Source organism: Bombus fervidus, chromosome 14 (genome assembly GCF_041682495.2).
Source record: "Bombus fervidus isolate BK054 chromosome 14, iyBomFerv1, whole genome shotgun sequence".
In the NCBI taxonomy this organism is placed as follows: domain Eukaryota; kingdom Metazoa; phylum Arthropoda; class Insecta; order Hymenoptera; family Apidae; genus Bombus; species Bombus fervidus.
In genome coordinates, this window is record NC_091530.1 from 5,222,632 (window position 1) to 5,236,031 (window position 13,400).

Consider the following 13,400-nt stretch of genomic DNA (forward strand, 5'->3'; position numbering starts at 1 on the left):
ACCCCGATACCATCGTTACGTTATGAAACTCTTTACGCATATGCTCGTAAATGTAGCATATAAAAAAAAAAAGGACTCGCTGATGTGTATAATCCCTTTGGGTTTTTTAATTAATCATATAGTTTTTCGCGTTATAATTGTGCCGCAGTTAGGCGCAATAACGATGCTTCGGCATCTTCGGGTTGTTCAAATGTAATTGTGAATTATCTCTGCTCTTTCTGAAACCACTGCCATCATTATTATACGACGATGTAGAAAATTATAGTCGAACAAGTTGAATACGAGGTTCGTTTAAAAGTTCTGTATTACCTTGTCTTGTTTATATTTTAATAATACGTGTTGGGTTATAGTTTTTGCTGCAAATTGTAGGAATAATAACGTCGATAGTTAAGTATCTAATTCGCGAACGTGTAATATAAAAGATATTTTCTCGCAGAATCCACATTTACGCTTATCCTTACACATGCGCGCTTCGTTTACGAATTATCATCAAATTTCCCTTTTAAATTTCATTTTCAATCGCGTTTGCTTCGTCGTAGGATTTCGATCAGACGCGTAACTTGGCTCGATGAACGTATCAGTAGGCTGGCTAAAAACTAGACAATGACAAGTCAATTAAAGAAAATGAAAGAAAAAATTGATTATATAATAGAAAGTGACACGCAAAACAATCGAGTCCCGAAGCGTGGCATAAACTTTCACGCTTATCAAGCTGCACCTACGTGGTGTTGCCATCGACGCGTACGATACTCTCGTACCGCTTTCCTACGAAATATAAATCACGCTGCACGAAAGTGTCCACGGCCGCACTAAACCGGCCTCCGCGTGCCAGTAACGAAACAACAATCGACCATAACGTGACCCACCAACAACAATATTATTGATCTCTACTACTTGAACGATCAACGTCCTCGATGTTTATCGTTCGCGGGAATGCTCGAACCCGCCGAAAAAGCGAACAGAGACTGTTCACGGCAGACAGAGTGAAACGGCTGTATAAAGAATTCTACTGCAGTACGGCGACGCGACGGAGGCGCCGGTTTCGAGGCGAAAGAGAGTCTGGCCTGCTCTGTGGTTTCTTTCAATCGGCTTCCAAAATTAATAACGACTGATCTTTATCTCCAATCCATTTCTGAAGTTAGCAATTTCATTTTTAACGAAAAGACTTTCGTTGGAAAAGAATTTTTTTTAATCGTCTTTAATAACGTTGAAATTTTCAATAATTTTGTTCCAATAGAACGGAATAAATCAATCGAATCGATGTTCGTTAGAGGTATTACATAGATTTAGCCCTGACCCTCTTCTCCTTTTATTCAAAATTATTTCGTGTATGAAAAATTAAAAAGAAAAAAAAAAAAAAAGAAAGAATTAAGAAGAATACATCACGACCGAATAAAACACCAAATGCTTGTGATAGTTTCAGCGGTGCAAGTAGACCATGCAGGCCAGGTTCTCTCCCAGCCTCAGTCGCGTCCTGGCCATCAACAGGTCAGTAACAACGATAAATATACATACATATTACTCAAACTTAAGCGTGCGGATAGAGACAGACGGGCGAGAACAGCGTTCTATGTTATAATGGTAGGACGCTGATTATCTGGATAAATAGGAGAATATACAATTTAAAACGTAAAAAATCGGTAAAATCCGGATAATCGGCGTTTTATCGTAGAAGCGTATAGTTGCGTTGTTAACGCATTATGGATCGTTTAATTGAAAACGGCGATGATGACGGTACACGTGATAGCGTAGATAACGGTGCGCAAATTACATGGCACGCATTCGCACGTGTTTGACTTGTATGTAGATACTATCGTTTTCATAACAGTATTGATGTGTTTGCCTGTGTCAGACGAGGAGTAACCTTTTTACCTTGGATTCTCAGTAAATGGAAATTATTGAAAAGAAAAGGTACATTAATTTTAATGAGTCGGATAAGGTATCTGCTGGTTCGTTTAGCCTGATAATATAACCAGTTTGAAATTTAAAAAAATATTATGCTGTGTGAGTTAGGTATCTTATTTCGATATTACTATAGTGATAAATATATAGGTGCTCGAACGATCCCAGATACCCGAAGTATGTATAGATGATATTCGGATAACGAGTTTTTGAAACGAAAGCTATAAGTGTAGCAAGATTTACAAAATACTAAATTCTTCTTAAGGAAAATTTGATTAACGTACAATTTAATCTGGAACGTTCGACCTACAAATTTTGATAATCAAATATGTTGATTTTTCGTTAGCTCGAGATGGATATTTTACTTATTTCGTTTCTATATTAAAGACTTCGCGTAATAAATAGTTCGAGCAATAATTTGAAATTCAAAGTTTCGAGACTCGAAGTTCGCGGCTCACACAGATCCGAAATTTTACATTCTTATGATTATGTAGCAGTTAACTCTACGTTTCTTACTACGAAATTGAAAACAATTTTTGAAACAACGTTCGTTCCAACAATATAGGCGAATGTTTTCAAAGTATAATTTATTCTACTTCTGATCATTTTTTCCATGTAAATTTCACTTTTTCAAATCCCGTCTTAAGTAGACCAATAATCGTTAAAACTACGTCATTGAACGCACGCTCGAAAAGATGAAATATTGTCCATAACGTGTAAACTGCAACATAACACGAGATTTATATCGAGTAGCGACAAATTCATAACGCGTATAGAAAACCTCGGCGAGCAATTACAACGTGGCAGTGCAATTATTTATTTAATAGTCCGTGAAAGAGAAAGTCGTAGAACAGGTTGCTGCCACTGTTACGCGTCGTGGCCCTATCGATTATCGTTTCACCAAACATACTTCGATAGTTCGCTTTAACTTTTTCTCGTAAACTGTCGCGCGTTTTATGCAGGAACGTAACAACTTGGGAACAAAGAAACTTGTTGACCACTGACAACGAAGGAAAAGGCTTCTCGAAGCTGTTTTTCAGTGCGTTTCAAATATCATCTACTAGACTACGAAAAATATTATTTGATATCTAGCATTGTACAAAATTCTAAACATTTTTTAATATTTCTTACTCCTAATATACGCGTGAAACTTTTTAAATCGTCGTAAAATTGTTAGGTCTATGTATTAATTCGGTGTCTTTGGATCTAGCTATTTCTATTAAAAATTTAAATACATCTTTTAATGTACTTAAAAATCTAATATCTATACGTCCAAAATAGACTTTTGAACGAATTTTTAATTTTCTACATGTCTTACGATTTCCTTTCCTCTTTAAAGATAAATCCAACGTATCTCGTAACCCATATCTAAAATTACAATTTTAGATTAAACAGGCACCGAATTAATTTACGATCCTAATAATTTCCACCGTTATCCTCGCACGTCCAAACGACCACCCCTTGTTTTCCCCAATCCCCAACCGCGTTCGACTTTTTTTTCGTCGCCGTACACCCTGTTGCCTTCGCCATGGACGACCTTTTTCTTTGCGTGCGAAATTAGTCTAACCTCAAATTAGCTCCCCGTCAAACATCCAATGTTTCCCTCGTTCTGCCTTGTGTCTTGTTGCTGTTGTTTCTTTTTTTTTCCCCTACTTTGGCGAACGAAACTCGAAACCTGCACGGTGGGTAACCTTGTTTTGTGTTGGGTCGCGCGACCAGAAGCTTTTTTGCCCTCCCCTTTTTTCAATTCTACTCCAGCGTGTCTCACCCTCCATGCAAATGAGCGTATCGCGGATCTTCCTCGCCCCGTGCCAAGGGCGTGCTCGTCTCGTTTAGAAAGGAAATACTCGACGCAGAACGCCTCTCTTTGTGGCTTTGGCCGCGTACTCTGTTTGTTGGGGTTGCACTGATTAACCTGTCGCGTGCGAAATCGCGTTAACTACGATTAGATACTTTGCGAACGACGTACCATTCTTGAGAAAGAGAAGAACGAATTTCAAACAATAAATTATATTAACGCGATTAGTACCAACTATCGCTGTGATATTATTAGCGCCTTATATTACTAAAACGTTATAATATTACGTTAAATTGGTATAACGGCCGGCATACGGTTTTTCTAATGTTATTAACAATCCTAATCGAAACGATAAATATTCATATTCTTTGTACACAAGACGATATAAATCGTCTACGACTAAAAGTCAGCCTCCTGAATATTTTTAATCTTATTTCGTATTTCATAAAGCATCCTGGATAGATAAAATTCCCTTTTTTAATATACCCTGTATGGCGTTAAAACAGTGACGTGGCAATGAAAGAAGGAAAATAAAGGAGACGATTAAGTATGTAAGAATAAACTCGATGTGAGGTCTACCAGACGTCACCTCGACCCTTAACACGACCCAAAAACCGTCAAAGTCTGCCTGTTGTCATGTAGATTCGTAATCTTCCGCATTGTACCAAACAATGGAGGCATTCAGTCCCAGGAATAGTGTGAATGCTTATTAAAGTCAGACTGGTATTCACTGTGTTTAGCCTTTTCTGAAACCTTTGCTTACGATCGACAAAAAATGCCTCGATACAAAGAAAAATGTCGACAAAGAAAAGCTGAACTTCTAGCAGTCCTTGCATTGGTACGATGATTGGCCATCTAGCCGTAAAATTACGCTTTGATTGAATTTCTTTGCCTGGTGTTTTACATGTTTCGATTATTCTCTCGTTTCGCGCCGTCTTTTTAAATAGATTCTCATGGAAAATGTTTGCGACATGCATCGAAGGTTGAATCGCAATTAAACTCACTGTCATCCGATTAAACTACGGATAGCTTCTTAGGAAGATGACAAAATTTTCTATACAAGAATTTTTATATTTTGTAAATCGGCAATATACTAGGAAACGATAGAATTATCAGAAATCTCGAGAGTAATTTGTACGTCTAATTTCGCGAATTATTTTTAATGGAATTAACGATTACTCCAGATTTAAAAATTAATTAAATACCTTTCGTTATCTTTCTAAGAAAAATTTTAATTAAAAATATTCTGTTTAAACGCTCGCTTAACTCACAACGGAAAGATAATACAGCAACGAACGGTTACAAATCTTTAATTAAAAAACTCGGATATTCTTTACCACGATTAGGTATTGAAAGTGAAATAACAGATTTCGTAATCGTTTGTGTACAAAGGAAATACGACGAAGCGTACATCATTTCGTAACGAGCGTTGATTGTAGGTTTGACAGAAAGTTCTTAAAAATATTATACCACGGAAGAAATATTTCCGTGGTGACGCGAAAACGGTGAAAGCGAGCAAATGATACGAACGATTATTTTATTGTAGCGAGAAGATAAACTGTCTGATCGATATCTAAAGGCGAACCCCTCGGTACGTATGCAGCAACAATGCTGCACAGCTCGACTACTCAATGATTTATAACCCCACTTATGAACCAAATCGATTTCTCTCGAAGGTACTATCCTGACGCCTACACGCTCTTTTAATACGGATAGATTCGAGAGTCTTCTATGAAAACAACGATGCTTTTACATCGTTTCGGTACGAAAACAAGGGATTAACCGTGCAAAAATCAAAACGTAAATTTCCATGATACGTGTGTGTGGACAAATTTTGGGATTTGTAAAAGATTTGTTTAACGCTAACGTTTCATTCTTTTGTGCGATGGACGAATGCTAAATGATTCGAATAAAGGAAACTAGCGAATATGTTAGAGCTGGATTATCTCGACGCGTTTAGCCATCTAAATTCTAAAAGATCTTACACGTTAGCGTAACCGGATCGTTCTATATTTTACGCGTACAGTAATAGCTGGATACAAGTAAAATATAAAAAAAAAAATCCACGTATAATTATAATAATTATCGTTCGCGTAGATAGAGGAATTTCTAGTGTAATTTAAATACAAGAGAACCATTTGCATGGACAGCGTCGCTCGTCAATCATACACTATGAATACCTCTCGTCCTTTAATCGAAAGCAACGTATAAACAAATTATCGATCAAACGAGGAAAAAAAGCAGACATCCCAATATCATCGGTGTCACGAAGACACCGTTCGCAGGATCACACGAGAATGATCGTCGATTCCGCGCCTGGAAACCTCCACCCTTCGATCACATACCGTGGCGTTCTAATAAACGTTTCACAAAAGGATTTTAAAAGCGGAAGGGTATCCAATTATCGCCTGGTCACGACATCCGATCGTGCTGGAATTGCAAAAATAAATTCCCCGGATAGCCTCGCTCCGTCCGTAAGGAATAAAGGGGGTGATGGTCGACGAAGAGAGGGTAAGCGGAAGGTGGCGAGGATGCAGTGTCAAGAAAGCGGAAAGTCCGATAATGAGACGTCCTCGCTTTGAAGTTGAAGGCAGGGCGATCGTCGAACGTCGACGTTCGATCGACGAGAAATGAGGCGAGCCCGATGAAGAACGAGGAGAAAGGGCAAAATAAAAAGAAGGCTACGAAGGTGGCAGAGGGTGAAATAAAGGCTGTTAGACGGTGGAAATTACTCTTTTCTGGAAAATCACGTGTGCCAGCTGCTGGTTGCACCAGCGATCGCGCTGTCGTATCGACTAAACAGCGTGTCACGTTCGTAGACAGACGACACGGACCGTGAAAACGATGTATGTACCGTTCGAAACGCTTCCATCTTCCTTACTTTTCGTCGTTTAGCGATCGTTTCCAAGGGGCAAGGGGGTGGTCCCTTCTCTTTCTCTACAAATTCAATGGCGAATTTGCCGCGTCGTTGAACGATACAACTCGTAAAATTTCACAGTTCGATGCGAATAAACGATTAAACGGATGCATGTTGACGATCGCAGTGGAAGACTTTTACCTTACAGTTTCAATCTTTTATATGACAATTTAAACGCGAAAACTTGTATTCCTGATGTTTGAAGATATCGTCATTAACGATCTTAATTCTGTTACTGTACTATATTTTCGCTCCAACGACTTGGCGTAACGTTGCAAGAAATTTTACCAAAATTAGATAAAACGTAATTTTTCCATCTCAATTACGAATAATATAATTTCTTTCGATTGTACATTCAGGGAATATATATTCGAGAGGGTAGATCTCGTGACTAGTACACCATCGTGTCTGCTCGCGACGATACTCTGTCGCGTATCGAAATGTCACGACAGAGATACCGAGGGTCGACGTCCGAATTAAAATGTTTTAAATAGGAATGACAGTAATTGCTCGGTATAAATAGTCGTTTTGTATTCTACCTCCATCACCGATTGATTCCAGGTTAATCGCGTCCGATGGAACGATATCGTATAAATTAGCTTCTTTCAGGTTGAAAATGGTCCGTCGTGTCATACTAAATTGAAAGTTATAAATTATAAAATTCGCATGTACGTATATTCGTTTATTTCGCAGCATAAAATTAGATCAAAGTATAAATTACTCTTAAAGCGTCGCACGCATACACGACGTCCGTAGCAAACGCGTTAAACTCGTGTAGACAGAAAAACTCGCGGTGAAATGACAATCGTGAAGCGACGAAGTTTCACAGTCCCGAATGAAATACGGTATATGATAAAAAGGAAAGTAAAGAAGTACAAAGAGACATACACATGATTATTTTATGACACGATGGATTGGTCAGCACCTGCAGGACTCACGATCGTCAAGGCGAATGACCGTCTCCTCGCGTTGTCCAAGGTTACGGGTCATCCCTGACCCTGCCACGCGTCCACCCCCTTTGAAAAAACTTCGGTAATGACCGTTCGTGACATAAAGCTATTTTTTGTTTCGACGCCTGCTATCCGTAAGAACCAGCGGCAATTGCGGCCCGCAACGCACAACCATACAAAGAAACTATGTATGTAATCGGAATACATTTGCGAGAATCACTGGGGTGAGCACGCATCCCCCATACTTCCGATAATAACGGATATCCGCGTATAAGGGGGGAAAAAATAGGAGAACTAATTTACCACCCCCGTATACTAAACGAGCGACCGCTTGAAACGAAGTATTAATAAGGGTAGTGTGGCTTTACATACAAAATACATGTTGTAATTGGGTGCTTGCAAAGCTTTTTACGCGAAGGTGCTGATAAAAATAGTATAGCAACAATTTCACTGTACTTTTATTATTCGATCTCTATTCGTATCTCTTGGAAATCATTATCGTTTAATGTGAAACAACAACTAAACGTGTATTTAAATTTATTGCAATGTTGGTAAAATTTCTTTCAGTTTTATGTGAAGATACGACTAGATCGTTATCGATAGGGAAAAAATATAGCGAATAATTCATAAATAGTAAGTAATATAAATAGTACATAAATAGAAATAGTAGAATTGATCAATAACGACGATATCTGTAAATATTAAGAATGAAAGTTTCCACGGTTAAACCGCAATAGCACAAAATTGAAAGTCCAAGATAAAATTGAACATAAAGTTTTCCAATTTGATCGTCAACGTGTAACAATTTAATAATTTATTCGAGTTACGTCGTATGACAAAGCAGAAACTTTAATATTAAATTTCTAGAGAAAGAGAACGAACCCCCGGTAAAGTTTTACCTGCGAAGGGAATAAATAATTAACATCGAAGCATGAAATTTTGTAAATTGAACGTTATTTAGTTGCAAAAAACAATAATGTAGAATCTTTTCCATTATCATTTTTCGACCCTTTCTTAAGGGCACGCAACCTATCATCGACCTACCATTATTCTGCTACGGCACAACCCCAACTTATTTAAGTTTACTCGTGCATGACATTGAATAAAATAATAAAATTTCGTTTCTACGAAAATAAACGATATTTGGTTAAGTCTGAAAATATTTAGTTGAATTTTTTACTCGGCAACAACGGTTAATTAGACACAGTATTTTGTTTTTTATCTTTATACACATAAAGTGAAATTTACACGAGCGTTTTATAAATTTTAAAGATTAATACGAAGGTGTTAATTAATCAAATCGGCTGGAAATTTTATCGAAAAACGGATAAACGCGTCGTTACACGATGAACAGATCGCGTAAAGATGTGGCAGTTTGCGTAAATCATATCGTCATCCCGTGCGGTCCATAGACAGCACAGTTTTTTTTTTCGAAGCACAGTTTTTTTTCTACCCTGTGAAATATCCTCACCCACCCCACAATTCGACTCTTCTTGGTCTGCGTGCCTATCGTTGATGGTTATTAACAACAAAAGAAAGAAGAGTGGGGATATAGACATTAGTACCACTCTTGCCCCCGCCCTTCGTGGTGCTATAAATATAAAAATAACCCTCGCCCCTAGGATAAATTTCTATCAGCCACGCGGGAAAATGTGGCCCCGTGGAAAATACAATTCGAAACCGACATATGGAACTTTTGTTCGATCGTTGCTACCGATGAAAGATTCTTTCAGTGAAAAGAGAATGTGTATCATCGGCTAATATTCAAATGACAATTTAAAAGAGTTCGTATTACTTTTTAACGTGTTTTTTAACATAGGCAATTTGATACTCTCTGTATATCTATATTTCTTTTAAAAAATATTAAATAATCTCTGTCAGAAAATCTCTTCAAGTCTATGCCGATCTTTCGACACATTTACGTCGAAACAAACGCCACGACTATTTTTAGTTTCATCGCGTTGTAACTGTTAGCGATAGAAATTCCCGGTCCGATATAGCATGCTATCTGAAAATCAACGATACACCGTTGTAAAAACTTTGAAGAAAACTTAGGAAGGTACACTTCTACGGAAACGTTTACGAAAGTTTTAGGATAGTCGATGGTTGACTGGCCCTCTTTTTGTACAAAGTACAAAGGGGCCGGTCGAAGGGTGAAGAAATCACCCTTTCCGCGTGTGTCTATGTACCGCCAGGGGTGATAGTAAAAAATAACCAAGATATACGGCGTAGCCAGCAGTGCCTCCGGGAGCATAACTCTGCTAATGTATCCCGGCGAAACTTATTCTATGCTACGATCTCTCCCTTTAGCCAGTCTCTTCCCTTTCTCCGAACCCTCTGCAACCCCTGTACCTATCTCTCCGCTAATATAAAGAAAGGCAACAGTCTGTATTAGGATCTACATTCGCTAAAACGCGAAAGCTACAAATTTTCTATCTCTATATTTTGCTGGACTACTTAGGAACGTTCATAGACAGATATAGAACACTTCAAAGTTCATCCAATTTCATTCGGTTTTATAAAAACTGCTATCAAAGTTACAAAATGCTATGACAGATTGTACGTTTTCGTTAACATAGATTATTGTAATTCTTATTATTATTGATAACACAGGAACGCGAGAAGCGTTAACGTTACGTTGTTTGGGAAATTTATAATCGTCTCTAACAGTTGATATCTTTATATTTAGTCAGACTGGAAGAAAACTATTTATTAAAAATGTGTTTCGTTAAAATCTTGTTTACTCTGTTAACGATAGATTGAAATATGTAAAGTGGAATAATAAGTAAATATATAATAAAGAATTGTCCTACAATTACTACTAACCTGATTCTAGTTTACATGCCACTTCTAAAGAGTAATCGAAGAGCGGAAGTAAAAATCCGGGTTCTTTATCACGACGAGCAATATCGATAATCACGCAGGGAAGCGTTATCACTATAATTCGTACAGTTTTTAGGGTTTCGCGTGTGATACAGGATGTATGTTACACGATCAGTTTCCTAAATTGAGTTGTATGTGTCATGAGCTCCTCTTTCGTACTTGAACATATGCGTAAAGCAAATCTGCTTCAATTATCCTCGTCGAATAAGAAATTCTGTCTTGGCACTTTTTAGAGAAGCTACACAATGGACTTACATTCTTTCTTAAAATATAAAATTCTTTTTACTGTTAATTAACGAGTCTTTGATATATTAAAAGTAAAAATATTATAAAGTTACGATACGAAACGGTATAGCACGTGTAAATAAGTTTTCTTGTATTTATATATTCTTTTCTATATTTATTCGTTACATTACATCGTTATATTCGGTCGAAAAATAACGTTTTGGTAAACGAAAGACTGTTTTCCACAAAACTTTAGCTTTGGCACGCGCACATTTATTCGACACTTCCAACGTTCAATTAGCTTGGCTGTTAATAACTCGCCAAAAACTTCTATATCGTCGTTCCAAACGTGGTATCATTACTTAAACATAGCTATTAACGGTTTCCATTCGATCGTAAACAAAAGCATTCTCGGTCACTTAATCAAGACATCAAATTAATCCACGTAATTACAGAAGACATAAAAACATCCCCGTGCCGCGTCGAAACCGCAGACTAAACGTTTCCCCAGCGATTCGGGCATTAATTGCCACGATGTAACGGGTGTACGAAAAGAAAAAGGGTCTGAAGGCTGGGAGAGTGGAAGCAACCGGCTTCGAGTCATAAACGTGAGTTATGTCAGCCGTTGGATAGTTGAATCTCAGTATTCTGTGGCGCGCTTTCGGTCCGTTAATATCTTCATTACTAAATCATCCCCGCCCACGGAGCATCGTTCGCGTTTCCTCGCGCTGCCTTCAGATAGACGATCGCGTAGATGGGAATTTCTGGATTCTACCCTAACCACGGCCATTTTCATCCACGGCACATCGCCGGTTTATGCGATCGGTTATCTCCAATCCGGCAAACTACTCTACTCTTGCCCTTTCTTGCCGAATTTCCCTGGAAATCTTGATGAAACGGAAAGGTGGATTAGGTACGGAAAACGAGGAGGATTGAGAATTTCAAAGGAGAAATCGCTACAAGTTCGAGTCTCGTGGAAATCTCGTTTCGAGTGAAAGAGACAATTTTTTATTTAAAAAAAAAAAAAATTGAATTCAAACGGAATCGGGTTCTTTCGAAACTATTCTATTCTTTCCGTTCTGTTCTTTAAGAATCACAGAAAAGTCGACTGTGAAGATACGTATCCACGTAGAAAGGATCTCAGTTTTGATCGAAAGAAATGTATCTACGATGCGAGGAAAATAATCTCGTAAAAGAACATCGATTTAAAGCAACTCGTCGAATCGATTTCATCGTTCTCAGACGCTGTATTATTTTCATAAAATTCCTATTAATTCTATTTCTGGTGAATGTGAAATTCGTAATAAGAATATTTATTCCTATAATTTTTCGTTCTTACCTTGTCAAGGATATTTAGATAAACTTCGTCTTTCGTTGTACGATACGCATGAAAGGAGTCACGGACGACTTAATACAAAGACCGGATTTTAAGTGGCTCTCGATCGGGTGGCATCGTTTTGAGAAATCAGACGAAACGTACATACAAAGTAGCGGAGTCATCGAGTCAAAATTAACGTTCTCTCTATTTTCCCTGGGCGCTGTTGTTCCAGCTACTGTTACGAGGACGCGCTTTCTACCAGGAATTAAACCAGCGACCTTAAATTAAACCGTTCATACGGACGGGTCGTAAGGCCTGACACTCGCGATAATTCACGTCGACCCACGTTGACAGCACCGCCGTGTCGCATACAAATGGCGAAAATTCGTATGGTCGTTACCTTCGTGTAAAATGAGAAAAAAACGAAAGACAGAAAGAATCAACCACGACCGAGCTGAACGAAGAAGAGAAATGGAGAAACGAGAGAAAAAATATTTCCCATTCGCGCTGGATAACGCGATCCTGTTCTTCGCGTTGGAAACGAAATTAACAAATGACGGACAATCCGAAGTAACGTTTACTGCTGCGAGTTTCGTGTCTGGTAAATTAATTCCTCGGTTTATTAACTCTTTCGAAATCCATGATCAATGTATGTCATAGGTCTTGTATCTATAACGCATATTTCATTTTATTAATTTCATTTCATTTATTTATTTGTCTCGTTTCTTATTTTTTTATTCCTTACTTGTGTTATTCGATTAATTAAATTAATTTTAGTAATACATTAAATGTCAAGTATAATAATTTGTTCTTATTGTACGGAAACTATAAGAATCGCGATTGTCGTAACGAAGTGTTGAAAAGATTTCGAAAGTTCAGGAATAACTAATACTCAAACGTGTTAAAATTAGTTACGCGTTGCACTTAGCCAGTGGATACGTACAGACTGGTTCTGTCAGAAAAGTACATGATTATATCTTGTTACACTAATATCAGCAGTTCTCTTTCGCTTCCAGAGCCTGCTTATTTTTCTTCGAGAATGATTTGACAAGCTACATGAACGACAGATTCATATGTACGATTTTATGCTACATCGAAGAATGTTATTAATATTCTTAAGCGATAAATGTATCAATGTAGAAGAAATGTATATATCATAATATATAGCGTATAGACATTATCGATGAATAGTAGGCTTATATTTCAGTCGCATAAATCGTACAAATAATACTCTTAAATTGGTATCACTGGGGATACAACGAGTATCCATAACGATTCAGCTTTAGATTGCTTAATTTTGTAATTTTCAATTTAATTTTATCACTAACCTCTATCACGAGGGATATCAACTACAAAATAAAATTAAATACTCCAAATTTTAGTAGTCTAACAAAAAATATCATAGTA

General features: G+C 37.6%; 1 protein-coding gene across 10 annotated transcripts in view; it reads left to right on the top strand.

The window, feature by feature from the left end:
- Positions 1 to 13,400, top strand: part of Zfh2 (Zn finger homeodomain 2) — a 399,771-nt gene that overhangs the window by 359,231 nt on the left and 27,140 nt on the right. For 2 of the 10 annotated variants that reach the window (XM_072017180.1, XM_072017181.1), the window contains exon 10: positions 1,418 to 1,488. The exons of the other annotated variants lie outside the window; for them this stretch is intronic. In XM_072017180.1, the coding sequence (XP_071873281.1) occupies positions 1,418 to 1,488 (71 nt within the window). The remainder of the gene's footprint in view (positions 1 to 1,417; positions 1,489 to 13,400) is intronic. 10 annotated transcript variants of the gene reach the window in all.